The sequence below is a fragment of the Pavona decussata genome, unplaced genomic scaffold, assembly GCF_977016875.1.
Source record: "Pavona decussata unplaced genomic scaffold, jaPavDecu1.1 SCAFFOLD_254, whole genome shotgun sequence".
In the NCBI taxonomy this organism is placed as follows: domain Eukaryota; kingdom Metazoa; phylum Cnidaria; class Anthozoa; order Scleractinia; family Agariciidae; genus Pavona; species Pavona decussata.
The window spans coordinates 6,934,734-6,951,667 of NW_028145657.1; the positions used below are offsets into that span (position 1 = coordinate 6,934,734).

General features: G+C 41.5%; 2 protein-coding genes and 1 pseudogene across 4 annotated transcripts in view; all 3 read right to left on the reverse strand.

Moving 5' to 3' along the window:
* LOC146456865 (guanylate-binding protein 6-like) overlaps nt 1-16,758 on the reverse strand; it is an 84,954-nt gene extending 68,196 nt beyond the window's left edge. The window contains exons 1-2 of one of the 2 annotated variants that reach the window (XM_085092862.1): nt 16,598-16,758; nt 15,927-16,360 (exon numbers count right to left, since the gene is read on the reverse strand). In XM_085092862.1, the coding sequence (XP_084948988.1) occupies nt 15,927-16,146 (220 nt within the window). In that variant the 5' untranslated portion in view covers nt 16,147-16,360; nt 16,598-16,758. The remainder of the gene's footprint in view (nt 1-15,926; nt 16,361-16,597) is intronic. The other variant, XM_085092861.1, reaches the window with a different exon arrangement.
* On the reverse strand, nt 909-4,225 carry LOC146456870 (guanylate-binding protein 4-like; annotated as a pseudogene). Its single transcript, XR_014858719.1, has 4 exons — nt 4,174-4,225; nt 3,331-3,626; nt 2,401-2,655; nt 909-1,590 (listed from the first exon to the last, which is right to left on the reverse strand). The product of XR_014858719.1 is annotated as a guanylate-binding protein 4-like (transcript).
* Nucleotides 13,072-16,934, reverse strand: part of LOC146456871 (guanylate-binding protein 7-like) — an 84,354-nt gene continuing 80,491 nt past the window's right edge. The window contains exons 2-4 of the mRNA XM_085092909.1: nt 14,670-14,831; nt 13,532-13,689; nt 13,072-13,339 (exon numbers count right to left, since the gene is read on the reverse strand). Coding sequence (XP_084949035.1) covers nt 13,142-13,339; nt 13,532-13,689; nt 14,670-14,826 — 513 coding nt within the window. The 5' untranslated portion in view covers nt 14,827-14,831 and the 3' untranslated portion in view covers nt 13,072-13,141. The remainder of the gene's footprint in view (nt 13,340-13,531; nt 13,690-14,669; nt 14,832-16,934) is intronic.

Sequence of the window (16,934 nt, forward strand, 5' to 3'; positions counted from 1 at the left end):
CACAGACAGCAGAACAATAATCAAACAGGGGATCTGAAAGTATGATGGTGTCGTACAAAGTAATACAAGTCTCTGGAATAAAGTCAGTCCCGGTGGGTAAGACCTCACGCCAGCCCCTCCTATCATTAACGTCATCATCATATATTATGACTTTAATTACAATACCCTCTAAACGATGCAATATCTTTTTAGTTAAACTGGCTTGGGAATCAACTTTGATAAAGTTTTACCATCTGTCAGCAGATAAAATTTTCAGTTTGTGACGTGTGGTGTACCCCCTCACCCTCCAAATTCGTCATAGCTTTGAAGCTCTTGAAGTTGGCAAGGTTAAGTGCCATTTGTACATTTGGGCTTCACGGGATTTCCAAAATACACGAGTTTTAGTCAACAAACAACGAACAATTAAGCGGCAAATTTTACTGATTCATTTATTCAATCGACATTCTTATAACTTTATACCAGTGGTAGTGACTAGTTTCGCAACGTTATTGGTTCATAACAATAAAAACTATTTTATTATTGCCGTATATAGGAAGAAACAACACAACTTCTAGTGAAAAGGATTACTATATATCTGATATTCTTTAACTCAGTAGGCTGTTCCATTGAGCACGGCTTGAGGTTTCCTTAAAACAGCTCTTTGATCAGTAATATAAATGCAGAGATCAGGCTGTTTGTCTCCACGTGCCTTGCGATAAAGTCTAAATATTAGCTTTTTTTTATTTTTAAGTATGAATTTTTATATATTTTGTTTTAATGGCCGAAGTGAGGCCATTAAAAACAAAAGGTAAATAAGTGAAAAGGCTCCTAATTCAGGTTCTAAAGAAAACTAGACCGAGCACATGTAAAATTCCAGCCGAAATTACGACCCGGAAAACCAAAAAACATGATATTTTGTCAGTTCTAGCGCTATTTCAGGCGCCTCTAATTACATTGCAAATCGAGAGGTTATATGTCGAAAGCACTTAATTCCCTGCTATCCTAATACAATGCAGAGGTAATAATAAAAAGGGCTGTTGTTCACATTTGGATTTGTGAATTGACTCTATCTTACTACACCTCTAGCTTTTGCGGCTAAGAAAGTTTAATTCTTGCTACATGAGACTAAATCTTAATGCAGGAACAAAAATATCAGGGCCGAGTTGTTCGAAGCCCGGACGATCAGCCCTGAGATTCGAGTTGCTTTTATTGTTAGTCAAGTGAGGCTTAAACGTATGTATTATATCGATCAATCAAAGTTATAATCAAGAAAATAAAAAGAAAATCTTGTGTAGCTAGTTTAAACATTTTTTACATAACACTACAATTGGGCGCCAAACTCGCGACATCTTTCACTTTTCCCGCCACCTCCGCCACCCCGGTCGCGACCTTCACCACTTTATCAATAAATCCTGGCTCGCTTACTTCAAGCTGTTTTTTCTCGTTCTCAAGTAGCTGTTTTTCCAATCCTGCAATCGTTTCCTGCATTTCAAGCTTCCTCTTTTCCTGCTCTTGATAGGCTTTCTCTGCCATTGCTCGAGCTGACTGTTCGTCGTAGTCCTTCAGTTGCTGCAGCACTCAAAGATAACCCTGCATTTCGTTCATTAGTACCTACGTAGTGAGAATCAAAAGCACTCAACAAAGTAAAAGATAAAAATAATAAATGTACGCTTTAAAATTGCGAAACAACTTATTAAACACCAGGCCCCGGTTGTTCAAAGAGCGTATAACTCTATCCAGTGGATACATTTCTATCCAGCGGATAAAATATACTCCAACCAATACATTTTATGCGATGGATAGCGACTTATCCGTTGAATAAAGTTATCCGAGATGTAAAGCTAAGTTTTTTTTTTTCATATAATCTCGAAAGAAAAGGAACGGAAGAGTTTTCTATACATGTTCGTCTCCGGGAGACGAACTCATTATGAATGAGAATGATGTATTATTCAGTGAGTGCCGAAAGTCGCACTCGAAAAAAAGGGAATCCAATTGGTTCTTCCAAGAGACGAACTTTAGACCTTCCGATTACTTGTAGTTGTTCGGATGCTCTACCAGTGAGCTACAGGAGACTCGTGGGAGCTAAAGCCATTTAACTAAGCTCATGGCACAAACATCCGGCATATACTGCGAAGATTTGAAAACCAGTGTGGGATACGCGCAATGGAATAAATGTAATGGTATATTTTAAGCCTAGTAAATGAACGAGAATGATGTATTATTCAGTGAGTTGCGCAGCCACACTCGAAGAAATGATATCTCAGTGCTTGTATCAGGAGTCAAACTTATCGCAAGAAAATAGAAAAAGAGTTTAAGTCACCTCATGAAAACCTTTTATTGGGGGCTTGAGGGACACCAAAATGACCGTCTCTCGGGCACTTTTTTTAATTAAAAATATCGTGTAATCAAGTTAGTTGTTACCGGATGAAATTCGAAGAACACCTTTGCGCAGACGTCTTTAGCTCCAATGTCACGGACCTTGTAATCCTCTTCAATCCCTTTGTATCCCTGCATAATGTCTTTAAAGAATACCTTGGCGCCCTCCTTTCCGTGTAGCCGAGCAAGGACTGGATCCAAGTATTTCTCTTTAAGTTCCTTTAGAAGAACGGTACAGGCCTCCTGAGTTGATTTTTTATTTTCAGACTGCCACGAAGACAACTTTTTGTCGAACGTTGCCTGCAAATAACAAATGGCTAAATAAATCTGTAAAAGGGACAGCAACTCGTAACGAAAATATTGAAAGAAAGGGGAACGATTAATAAATAACACAAACAAGAAATGGGGGGATATATCGTTTATGAAATGCTTTTAAAACTTCCATCAATTTCGCTTATGTTTATTTTCATCATCCTTTGCTTTGTTTTGTATTTTTTCGTTTGTAGCATTGTTTTGTTTGTACCACTCGGCCGCGTACTGGGTGGAGGGATGAATTTGTCTTTCCCACAAATTGCGCCCCACTTTTAGCTTGACTCGGCAAAATTTTATTGGCTTTAAAATTTGAGTTGACACAAGAAAAGTGAGGTTCGAATCTCATTGTCACTGTTTATTGCTGGATAGAGGGGTGGCTATTCAATAAAGACACCAGGTTGAGGAAGGGGGGGGGGGGGGAGGGGTTGCAGGCAAAGACCACCATCTATTTTGTGGTTAGATGGGCCCTGTTCGAGTATAGTAGTTATGACCACTTCCCTTAGTTCACCTTAATCGGTGCCTTGCCAGGACGAAAAGGACAAGGACTAACATTTAGCCTGAAAGCAAGCTCTTCAGTTGGGGTCTTACGGGGGACATATAGCTAATTATAACATTTAATACTCTGCACCTATACGCATTGCAAATGTATGTTAAAATACTTACCGTCAATTCCTTCAGGTACTTTTCAATTGTAATGGCAGACATTCCAAATATCTCAGCTTCCAGCCGAGTGACACCTTTCTCCAATGCCAGTTCATGAGTCTGTCGAATTTTGTCACTATCACAAGGAAGCTGACCCGCCAGTTCTTCAGTCATGGTGGCGTCATAAATTTGGAGTGCTGCATGAGAGGCCTCCGTGCACTTTGTTACCACAAATGTCTCCCAAGCTGTTTGCACATTAGGAATCACGCCAGGAGTGTTGATGGCATCCACGTACAATTGGACCAGGGCAGCAAGGCCTGCAAATAAATATAATTAAGCCACTGGGTTGACGATCATATTCACAAAAACACGAAAAGTCTTGAAGTGTGATAACTGATTTCCAAGACAGACAAAGATGTTCAGTCGATGATTGACATGTCACTATTACAAAGGGCTTTCGAAAAAGCATATTCTAAGCAGAAACAGTCAACGTAATTATTGTCATTAGCTGATTGTTTACCGTGAGCTTTGTTTAAGAGACCCATCACGTACAAAGACAATTCAACCGGAAAACAATAGTAACAGTTAACTTCATAGTGAACAAGAAAAGAGAAACAGACAGACAGACCAATATGCAGTCCTTCTGTCGGTTATGTCTCTGAAGTGCTTTTTGAACCTGGACTAAAATGGGTACCATGACAAATTTAACAAAAACTATTTTTGTCAGGATAGCGGAAAAAAAGTATTATGACAAGAACAAAAATACAGCATACTTATAAATCGTTTGTGATTATTAGCTACTTTACCCTTGAAAACTTGACTTATTATAGATAAAGGGAATCATAAATTATCATGAAGCCATACCTTCACCAGTTACAACTTCTCCGTCATTAACGCTGTGCTTAGTAGTAAGCATATGTTACCCGCGCCCCATAAGACCACAATAAACGCAGAGCACTTCAAACGGCGTTGTATTTTCTTTGCTAAACAAAACTAATACATTGATTTTCTCCTCGTGTAAGACTTTCCCGGATGTAAGTGTTCTACGTCACACGTCACGTGTTGCAAACTTCCGCTTTAGGGTGCTTTTCAACTTCCGGTTATTTTTATCAATGTTTACAACCTAACATACATCCCCTCCAAAGAAAAGTGTCGTCCCTGACACTTGCACATGAACTGCATGTGTAATAGCACACATTGAGAGATTTTACGCTCGTAAGGGAAATGTTACCAAAAGTTACATATATCTTTTTCACGACTAAACTATCTGGCTCTCTTATAAAAGGCTGCAGCAACTGAGTTTTAAGGTAACATCTCCTGGTCACAGAATACTCTGTATCACTTGAAAGTGTTCATTCTAACACGAGGAATCAAGCCGAAATGTAAGTGTTTTTTTTTTCTTAACAACATTAATTGATTTGCAAAGGATTCGTTCAGGACACACAGCTGGGTACTGGTACATATCCAGGAGTCATGGTTACAGGTACTTGCATCAGGTCATTCCTTGGTTGATACACAACAGATTGGGGCACAGGGTACTGGTTAACTGGCTGGGCCACCTGTGAAGGCATTGAGGGGTACTGCAGGAACGTTCTGGGGTAACCAAAGATCACTGGATGCTGAGACAAGTATGGATATGTAGGTAGCTGGAACTGCGGCATAGCTGGTAACCCTGCACCCCAAGTAAGGTGAGCAGTACAGCACTGGGGTAGTTGTCTTCCCAGCACACTGTTGGCAGTTATAAAGTGTGTAGCAGCTTGAGTCTCATATGTGGGGTTGCCAAGTGTTGTACGTCAGAAGAGTTGGTGGGTGTCTCTGTCGCTGAGGCCTAGGTTCTGGTCCATTAGAACCTGGTCGACTGTTGTCATTCTGGATTGGAGTATCCGGCTCATCTCCATTCTCAGGTCTGTCTTCTTCCCTGTCTTCCAGAACAGTGTTATCCTTGTTTGCTTCCCCTTGAGCACTGCTGTCCTCCTCTAACTGTGTAGGTATAACCCGTTTCTCTTCAACTGAAGGTTTGGGGAACTCCTCCGTAACCACCTCCTCGCGGGCATGCGCATAGTGGGGAGTTATCGTATACTCATCATCACTACTGGTTCCATCTAAAAAGTCATCGACTGGTGGTGCAGGTATCCGCGGAACCTTGCGGCACTCATCCTTCTGGGCTCTTCTTTCTCTCTTATGGATTTTCTTGCTTGGGATGTCAACAGGGAGATTATTGCATGGCAATAACAAGTCTCTATGGAGGATCCTGTTCTCACCAGTGCCAACCTCTGGCTTGACTTCATACACCGGGCTATCTTCGCCCTTGCGGCTAACTACTATGTGAATCTTATCCTCCCAATGTGATCGCAGCTTGCCTGGTCCACCCCGTTCACTTTAATTACGTACGAGGACTCTGTCAACAGGCACCAAAACCGAACTCCGTACAAAGCGATCATAACGTTGTTTAGCTCTTGTGCCTACTTCGCTGGACTTCTTGCCTGCTAGTTCGTATGGCTCTGTCACTGCTTTTCGTCACTTTGCTACATATTGTGAGTGATTCTCGAGGTTGGTTTGACTCTCAATTCCAAACATTAGGTCTATAGGCAGACGAGGGTGGCGACCGAAAAGGAGGAAGAACGGTGCGTAGCCAGTTGATTCATGCCTCGTACAGTTATAAGCATGTACCACAAAGGTTTAAGTGTTCAGCCCAACGTGATTTCTGGGTCTCAGGCATGGTACGGAGCATTCCTAGAAGTGTTCGATTAAATCGCTCAACTTGCCCGTTGCCTTGGGGATGGTAAGGGGTGGTTCGAGAATGTTCCACACCACACAGGTTCTCTAACTCCCGATGGAGGCGGTTTTCAAATTCTCCCCCTTGATCATGATGAATTCTTAAGGGAAAACCAAACCGGAGAATAAAATCGTTGTAAAGTTTTTGGGCAACTGTCTTAGCTGACTTGTTTCTTGTGGCATACACCTGAGCATAGCGTGTGAAATGATCCATGATGACGAGGATGTACTCATACCCACCACTACTTTTCTCAAGATGAAGAAAGTCAATGGCGATAAGTTCAAAAGGTGAGGTGGTCACAATGGGTTTTAATGGAGCTCTCGTCTTTAGTGTGGGAGACTTCTGCTTAATGCATTGACAGGCGTTTCCAATTACGTTCTCTGGCAAGGTCTAATGTGCGGTCTACCCCAAGATGACCCATATTTTCATGGAGTTCCTTGAGGACCAGTGAGCGAAGCTGTTTGGGTACAATAATCTGAGTCTTGGTTCCTTTACGCCGTCTAAGTATAGCATCCTTGTCGAGCGAAAGGTTATCCCATTCATGTAGGAGAAGTTGCGTCTCGCTTAGCTCCCATTTTCTCTCTTTTGTTCTTAGTCGTTGGCCACGCTGCTGTAGATCACTCACTCGGCGAACAACCTGGTCAGTCGCTTGTGCATGTTTGATGTCGATTTTGGGTACAGGAGATTCATCGGTTCCAAGCGTGTCAGTTGGTAGGACAGTGATGTCTCCTGTAAGGGCTGAAACCCAGTTCACTTGTCCTTGGTCTTGGGATTTTGCAGAACAAGCAACAGCCTGAAGGACATCCTTTGGTACCATCTCCATGCACATTTCCACGTAAGCAGTGTCATCAGAGTGGATTCGAGACAAGGTGTCAGCGTCAATGTTGGTTTTTCCTGGACGATAGTGAATGGTGAAATTGAAATCAGCTAACTCCCCAATCCAACGCAGAGCAGTAGCATTCAGTTTGGCAGAGGACAGGACATAAGTGAGTGGGTTGTTATCAGTGTACACTTTAAAACTGGGGGCATAATAGAGATAGTCTCTAAACTGGTCACAGATGGCCCACTTGAGTGCCAGAAATTCCAACTTCCCGGAGTGGAGGTGGTAATTCTTCTCGGCTGGGGTTAAGCTGCGAGACCCATATGCGACAACACGGGGAATGTCATCCTGATACTGATACAACACGGCACCTATCCCATCCTCTGAGGCATCAGTGTGTAAGACAAAGGGTTTCTGGAAATCTGGGTACGCCATCACCGGAACACTTGTGATTGAGTCAATCAGTATCTCCAAAGCAGACTGATGAATGTCAGTACAATCCACTGGATGTTTCGCAGGTAGTTGGCCACTGTTTCTTCGATCCCCCTTGTATTTGATTGCTGAGTTTTCGGCGGGGATTAACCAGGTGTCTTCACTAGATCATAAATAGGCTTGGCAATTCTTGAAAAGTTCTTAACATATCTGCGGTAATAGTTCAGGAAACCCATAAGTTTGCGCACTTCACTTACTGTCTTTGGAGGAGAGTCCTTGAGTGCGAGGACTGGCTTGATACATGCTGGGTCCAGCCTGTAACCCTCCTCTGGCACAACACGTCCAAGGAATATAACCTCTCTCTTAAACAATTTACATTTCCGAGGTTTCAGTTTTACTCCATGCTCTCTCAGTCGTCGAAGAACCCTGCGTGTATGTTCAATGTGTTACTCAAATGTGGCACTGAATATAATAATGTCATCCAGGTAGGGTACACAGACAGTGTCTCTCAAGTCACCAAGACAGTTCTCCATAAAACGTTGGAATGCTCCCGGCGCTCGAGATAGGCCAAATGGTATCCGAATCCATTCGTAAAGGCCCCAAGGAGTGATAAAAGCTGTCAAAGGCTGGCTGTTCGGACTCATCAACCCTTGGTGGTAGGCCCTGCCCTGGTCAAGAACAGAAAACCGTGAGTTGCCACCGAGGTTATCCAGAGTTTCTTGTATGCGTGGTATCGGGTGACGATCAGGTCTTGTCTTCTTGTTTAGTGCTCTGAAATCCACACACAGCCGTAAGCTTTGATCTTTTTTCCTAACACAGACGACTGGAGAACTGTACGAGGATGACGACTTCTTGATAAAATTCCGATTCAACAAATCCTCAATGTAAGCTTTAACCTCAGGGTAGAGAGGTTTAGGTACTGCTATGTAGTTCTTCTGCACCGCTGTCCGATCCTCTAAATCAAGGTCAAGTTCAAGATCTGGAATGCATCCAATGTCATTATCATCTTTAGCAAAGGAATCAGCTTCCTCAGTCAATAACTTTAAAGCCATCTCTTGCTGAGCAGGTGTCAGACCTTCCAGGTCTCTGTCCTTAATATGTGTGGGAACCTCCATTGGTCTCTCACTTTGTACGGATGCCCTAGTTCCCATTGGTACTCCTCCTGGCTCTTCATCAAGTGTTTGCACTGGCTTTGTAGTCCCTGATTCTTGTGTCTCCTTTTGCTGGGTGCCATTATTGCTATTGTCGGGTTCCTTTAATTGAACTTCAACTGGTGTCACAGACTGGACAAGTTGCAGTCAACCAAGTAGGGTCCGCCCCCGAAGTACTATGGCATGGTTGGTGTTATTGGTAATGTCAATGTCCACCTGACTTGATTTTCCTTTCTTGACAGACAGCAAAGTCTCGGAGACCTCCAAACCACTAGGCCATGGGTTGGCCTCATCCGGTTCAAACAGTACTGGTGTAGCTCTCTCCACTGGTCCGGTATTTGCTCTCCAGGTAACCCTTTGACTATGATTGGCTGGTATAGTGATGTCACGCTTGGTAGTTTTAATGGAACAAAGTTCCTCTTGATTAAGGCCCTGGATAAAATTCACAAACACCGAAGCAGTTTGGCTGTCAAGATCAGTGAAGCTGGACGCGACAGCTTGAGACAATGCAACATCCTCATCGCTATCTTTAACAATCTCTTCTATAACATTAAAACCAATCAAAGGTGAGTCCAAATATTGTTCTGTAACAAGAAATGGAACTTTCAGTTCATTGTTGCAAGATGAGAGTCTGAAATTCAGCTCCACCCATCCTATGTATGGTATCTCACTACCGTTGGCAGCAGTCAAGCTCAGTTTAGTGTTTAGCAATTCCGAAATATCCTTAACGACAACATCAGGAAAGTTTCTCCTTAAGAACTCGTTGGATATGATGGAAACTTGGGCCCCGGTGTCCCAAAGTACCTCTGAAGAATGACCATTGATATCTCCCTTAACAGTGCATCTTTTCCCCACCAATCCTACCACTGTGGCATGTTGTTGGGGAGTCAGGTGACTAACAAAGGTACTATCACTATCGTCCAGCATCTTTGCCCCTGCTTTGCTGGACAAGTGTGAAATTGCAGTGCATAACACTTTGTGTTCTGGCCAATATCTCCTTTGACAAACCCGACTACAGTATTTCACAGCCTTACATTTAGAACATTGCAAGAACTTTACTCCTTCCAACTGAGCTTGGCCACAGCCATTACAACGATGGGACTTGTAGCTGTTGCTGTCGACTATTCTGTGTCCCGCCGGAATAGTCGCTGGCCGTTTCCCTGACGACTACCCCTATTCCTATTTCTAGTACACTCACGAGCTACATGTCCAGAGCTACCACAAGCAAAACAATGGTTACATTCCTCTCCTCTTCCACGCTCTTTATAACTCTGGCAGCCCCAACTTGGGTACCTTGGCTGGTAACTACCACCACGGCCTCTGTAGGGAGATCGACCCCAATCTGGTTTCGCGCTTGACTTTCTTGGCCATTAACTCTGCCTTTGAGATCACTTATCTCTGATTTCATCTGCCGTATTTCGGAAAGGATCTGTTGGTTCCCGTCTGTACTTGGGTTCCCGCCTCTCTGTTCCCCTCCCTCCTTAGGGACTTCACAGGCATTCACTTTGGTTGCTTTTTGGCGCTCTGTTGACAATTTTGTGTTTCGTTAGGCTTGCTGTGAGGCTAAGTCATTCACTTGTTTCATAAGTTCCTCATCGGTAAGCCCTGGGGTGCGCAGGGTCGCTCTTGGGTTGGAGGCTAGAATGTCATCACGAAGACCCGTTTCGAAGGATTTCGCAAATGTCCTCTGAATCAGTGCAGGGCCATAATTAAACTCACAATCTGATTCCTGACTAGCAAAATTTACTTTGTTAAGCAGGTCCAAAGCACGGAGTAAGAATTGCTGCGGCGACTCATTGCCTTGTTGACATACTGTTGCAAGCTGTTGGTACACCTCAGATGCAGCTTTTTCTCGGTAGTGGACACGGAGGATTCTTCTTAATTTTGCAAGGGAGAGGTCGCTTAATGTTTCCACGTAACTTCTAAGACTACTATGGGGCGATATTGCACGAATCACAGCATCCACAATTTCGCTTTCTTTATAACCACGTTTGGGACCAGAATCTATTTGATGCATTAAAGACACAAAAGTCAACTTTTCCGTCTGTCCTGGTTCGCCAATCTGTCCCGAAAGTTTGTATTCCCTGCGCAGCAAAGATGGGGTCGCTTTTGCTTTCGCCAAATGTAATAAGATTTCTTCCACCCCTGGTTCGACTTGTTCTTTTTTGGGTTTTTCCTCGGTACCATTTTTTTCACTTTTAACCCCCGTAGCTTCTACTTTTAGGTCCGCTTCTTCAGTCGATTCATTCAATTGTTCGAGAGGGGATACAGTTCCTTTTAGGTAGGCGAGTAGTTGTTCGAGACACGTGCTTGCGGCCTTTTCATCGCTTTCCATTTTGCTGTCAATTTCTTTTCTGATAATTTTAATCTTCTGCATTTTCGTTTTTTCCGTTACATCATCTTCGATTCCTAGTATTTCTATCATTTCGGTCAGGCTGGCCTCATCTTGATCGAACAATCGCGCTTCCACTTGCAGCTGTAATTGCTCCATAATTTATCATCATCATCATCAATATCACTTTGATTGTCACTATCACTTGTAATATTACCATTACAGTCAATGTTGGTGTTACTACTATCGGTACTGCAACTACTTGGCTACTGCAGCTACTACTACTACTACTACTACTACTACTACTACTACTACTACTACTACTGTCTACCACTACTTACTGTCTCGCAACAGGGCAACAACGTAATCTAATGATCAATCAGAATCAGCATTTCAGCCAATCCAAAGGAATAGTTTTGACAATGTCAAAAACAGTCATGGGAAAGGACTACTAGAAATTTGCAAAAACCTTGATCTAAGAATAGTTAATGGAAGAGCTAAAGGTGATACCCTGGACAGACCCACCTTTCATGGGAAAAACGGGACAAGCGTTATTGATTACGTAATATGGGATCGCTGTACACTACTCAATGTTTCCAATTTTGTTCTTAAGCAGCCATCCTACTTATCGGACCACAGTGCCATCGCCGCACGGTTGAATGTTAACAACAGCTTACCAACAAACGATACCCTAACTCCAAATCGTACCGATAGACTTAATGAGTCTACCACGCCAATTCTGTTGGGAAAGTGACTCTTACTTAAAATTCAGAAGCACGTTACGCACGGAATCAATCCAAATCCTAATAAGTGAATATATGGAACGACACACTGAAGACGTGAACGTCTCATTAGTTAATGCTGTGAACATTCTAACAGCGACATCAAAAATCTGCCTCAAGATTAAAACCAAAAAATCTCGTAAACGTGTAAAGGCAACGTCTAAATAAAGATGGTTCGACCGTGAATGTCGTCTAAAAAGACACGAATTACGAAAAGTGTCAAATCAAAAACATTGCGATCCCTTTGACTCTGAGTTACGGGAGAAATTTCACAAAACCTTGACTGATTACAAAAAGCTCTTTGACTCATAAAGAAAAGCATTTCAGACTAAAAAATCTCTGAAACTCGACGAACTAGGATTAAATCCCGACAACGCATCGTTTTTGGAACTGTTTAAAGTCAATGAACTATACTATCCTCGAAAATGTTCCCGCCCCAATCTCGGAGGAAACGCGGCTCAACCACTTTTAATCCTTACACTCTAATGACCCGGGAACTTCCATCCAACAACAAGAAATCTATAATGAGTTGCAAACATTGGAAAAAGAAAAAAAGAACAGCTTAACTATTTAGACCATGCGATAACTGAACAAGAAATACGCTAAGCAGTGAAGAAATTAAAAAATGAGAAATCCCCATTCGTTGACAAAATAAGAAACAAAATGATCAAAGCGAGCCTTAACTCGCTTATGCCTGTTTATATCAAACTTTTTAATCTAATTCTACAAACTGGAAAAATGCCAGATATTTGGTGTTAAGGCCTTATAACTCCAATCTACAAAAATTAATCGGGTGACTGACAAGAGTGACCCAACAAACTATAGAGGCATATGTTTATCTAGCGGCCTTGGAAAATTGTTTAGCTTCATTTTAAATCAAAGAGTATATCTGTACTTTGAAGAAAAAAAAATGTTACATAATTCCCAAATTGGCTTTCTGCCTGAAAACCGTACTGCAGACCATGTTTTCAGTCTAAGGACCCTAATAGATAAATATGTCCACTACCATAAGGAAAAAGGCTATGCTTGTTTGGTAGATTTTCGTAAAGCCTTCGACTCCGTTTGGCATCACTGGCATGAGGGGTTGCTCTACAAGCTACTCAAGAAGCCATATGAAGAACGGAAAAGTTTTATGGAAGTACTCTGTGTCTTTTCGAGGAGCTACCATGCTATGTCCTCCATTGTTCGAACGAAGTCTGATACGCTGAGACAATTTCGCAATGAAGCTGCAAATACGTTAAAGAATTGTCTTACATATAAGCGGTGCATGAAGTGCACCCCACCTTTGATTATCCGATCAATTGTCTTCCAGGTGTATCGCGCACCAAGCTTGCGCACTATATGATCGACACCTCTGGGAAAATAATTGCAAAGTACTTGGCAAGACAAACCCAAGAAACATAATGTGACAGCAACAGATTAGAGACGGCTACAAGTTACTTTTGACTGGAAATTGTTGTCGAAACACGAAACTCTCAAGTTAAATATGAACAACCACCATTCTTTTAAATCCAATATTATAAGCCCTATTACAAATAACTAGTAACAAACGTTAAAAGGATATTCCAATCCATGTAGATCATGTCTCGTTGGAACACCAGAGGAGTTATAAATCAGCACAGAGGCTAGTAAAACACTCAGCGTAAAGATTTGATCGTCATCTAAACCTTCTCTCCTGACAGCATCAATTCCCGCTGAGTCCAATAACACAACAGTGCACTCCCGGCCATTGGTGTCCTAATGAAAAGAAATTCAACAGCATGTAAAACACATTTTTAGAATAAGTAGAGTGGATAGCACTTGGTTTGGTTCTACCCATAAACGTTAATGGGTTTCATTGACTATGATGATTCCACGGTTAATTAAATGGAAAGGTAACTTTAGTTACTAACTCAAACAAACAACAAAATCAAAGGTGGTTCACATTACCCGATACTTTTGCGGTACAATCCACATCCAGATTCCCATTGTTTCAGGGTCAAAGTGATGTCCCAGAGGAAAGACCCCTGGTTGATCAAAAGCTTCGCTTAAAACGTAAGACTTCCCCTTCCGGTATGAGCCAGCGATCGATACAACACATACAGGACCTAAGAAATGAGTTTTATCAAAATGGGTATACAATTAAAGGAAATGTCATCCACCGCATAGTCTTTAATCTTTTGAAAAATAGTCAGGGCAGTTTGCCTTGCAAGAATGAAAGCTAGCCTAGTCGAGCTTCCCTTCTAGATCTTCAAATACAGAAAAATCATCTCTCGGCTTCCCCTGAAGCTAGCTGAAAACAGAGTTTAGTTATTTCGTCAAAGGATTTCATATCGTTTTTATATAGTACGCCAGTCTTGTTAATTCTGGGCCTTATCATCAGTTGAAATACAAATATAGCTTGGGTCAAAACGTTAATGACATTTGGAAAGCCTCGAAAATTGTGTCATTAGCGTAGTTATGTAGGAAATAAACTTTTATTGACCAGTTGCTCAAACATGAAAGGGCACATAGTTTAAATCGTACATTGTGTCCACTTTCGAAAGGCAAGTTTGTTTGGGGACCAAAAGACGTAGGAACGTTTTTGGCCATAAGCACCGGGGAAAGTAACAATACCCACGAGGAAATAAAACACAACAACAGAAACAACGAGAACAAGTATGTTCTGTTGTCAAGATGGCAATTAACTGCCACAGTAGAATTTAAGCTGGCTAGGGGGTGCATTTTATCGCTTCTGTTTTTTGTTTGTTTGTTTTTGTTTCTGACTTTATTTTTGTTTTTTGTTTTTTGTTTTTCAAATTTTTAATTAACTTCAACTTCCCCAACATGAACGTCTTCCTGAGATAGCTAGACATTTTACCTTCTTTATTTTATAAGTACTATTGTAGTTATGTGCATACTTTGAAGGGCAAAAGCAAATAAGATGGGTGCGGGGGAGGGGGGGGGGGGGAGGGAGGAAGGGGGGCAAGAGTGTCAGCTCCCAACCATCCATTTGGTAGCAGTGGGCTTTATAACAATATCACTTAAGAGGGATTTCAGGGGTACTTCTATTGTTCTATAAGGTAACGTATTATACATAAAAGACTACCTTTCACCATCCTAAGTTGTTGAAGGGCTTCATCTACGACGTAAAGTGATGAGCGCTTTTCCTCTGTTTTGTTGTATTCACTGGTAACAGAATTCCACCGGCAGTTGTTAGGGAGACAAAGTGGGATCGCCATATCAGTTTTTCTTCTGAAGTCCATTTTCTCTAATATGAGAGAGGACCGGAGTTAATTAAATATAAATTGAATAAAAGTTTGCATTTAGTTAGATTTATATGCTAGTTCAGCTGCGCATGATTCAAATTCGCAGGGCAAGTGCTTAGTAAAAAGATCTCCCCATTTCGTTAGGCCAAGTTCAGTAAACGTTTTGTTACAAGGCTCATTTATTTTGACACGGTTGGCGCTTTTGACTTAAAAACACCATACTTCGTTAAAGACTGGTAATGGCTGCGTAAAACTGAATCCACTTGCCTGAGGTCAGAGAATTGAAAGGCATTCTTATGCTTACGGAAAGTAAACTTGCATGCCGCATCTTACACAGAACCAGACTATAAAGTGTGACAAATCATCAAAAATACTATAAATCATAGCCTATTGGTTAACCATCTAAGTTTGAGATACAAGGTATGAAATTGTGAGACCGTAATATCCCGTAAGCCGGAAATACTGAACGAGTATTGAAACCTCTGCTTTGTGAAAATGAACATTCGAATAATTAAAAAGAGTTAAGATATGCTAGAACCATATTTTCCTATTTGATTTTTGAAAGTATGCGACTGGAAGAAACAGTAGTTTTCGGTCGCTAAAGAAAGAATCAGTGATCAATATCCTTGATCGTGAAACCTTGCGAAACGATTTGTCCACCAGTGGTGGTTTTGACCTCTCTTTGCCTCCTTAAAAAATATGTCAAAAGAAAAGATGTCTTTCACAAAACTAGCAATTCCAAAACTTTTACCTCTTCTGCAGGATTGTAGAAGATACTGTAAAACCAAGAGAAATTCTAACCTAGTTGGCTTGAAATTCTTTTTTTCTTTTAAAAAACCGAGATATTTGTTGAGGTTTTCTTATAAATTCGCAGTCTTTAAGATGAACAAAGTTAAACTAGTTTAGGGATCACTTTTGTCATTTGCAACGAAAGAAGAAAAATAGAGGAGTATAGTAATGATGGTAATGATAATAGTTATGACAATGACAATGTCAACGATAATGTGATACTGATAATTATAATGATTAGCCACAGAGATTACTTTTAATACTGGCTTTACAAGAGACACATTCAATTGCCACTCTGCGTATCTTACCAGTTATTGTAAGGGAGACGTTCGCATCCGTTCCTGTTCCTTTTCGGTCTCCAATCGCTACCGAGATGCAGGTCGGTGTGCTTGAGCTAGGGTAAATTTTTGATCTCAGATGTGCAAGTGAGGTGTAGTCGTAGATTGTCTTGGCAGGTGGTATTACAATGGACGAAGGAACATTACTCATAGAACAACGCGTAACATTAACTACGTCACCTGGTAACATTTGCGTCAGGTTGATGTTTGCAAGGTCAAACCAAGGATGAGTAGCTTTATCTCAGGCTCTTGACGCGTGGAGAATGAGGTGGGAGTCGTCAGGGTTGATTTCGTGTAGCTGTATTTGAAGTTTGTATCGTACATGGTCATGGAAAATACGCTCTTCAAACTCTGTGGTCAAGTAGTTTTCTGCTGTTGTTTCCTCTTTCAATCGTGATTTTTCCCTGCAAGATAACAGCAGTATTGGCAACATAGTCAAGAATAATTATTTTAGTAATTTTAATAGTTTTAGTCGGTTTTGATGGATATAGTTTTATTGAGAAAGGATTACATTCCTTTTGGCAACATGGGTTACGCTGCGGTGCGCCCCAAGTAGCTATTTTATTAAGCATTTGTACGTCTTACGATTCATAATAATGAGACTAGGTGATGAGTTTCTTATTACGTTTAAGGAGTCTTACCATGGTGTTCGTTGTTCTTGCTCCGTCATTAATCCAGTTTCTCCTCTGTCATCCGCAGGAACGAGGCGAAATTTGCATAACGAGGAACACCGTCCTTGGCTTTAACACCGTCCATGTGTAATACCGCTGGTCAGTAAACGAGTCTGGTGCACGGCGGGAAGCAGCTATGGCCAGGTAGAAACTGAAGTTTCAAACAAAAAAAAAATAGATATTATTACCAAGATTTGTATTAAAGGGTTCTATGAGGTAACTATTCGCAGAAAAAAGTGGTTCTACCTAGCTAATAAGCAAAGGCACGGGCATTCATGGAAAACAAGTGTTTTATTAGATTTAGATT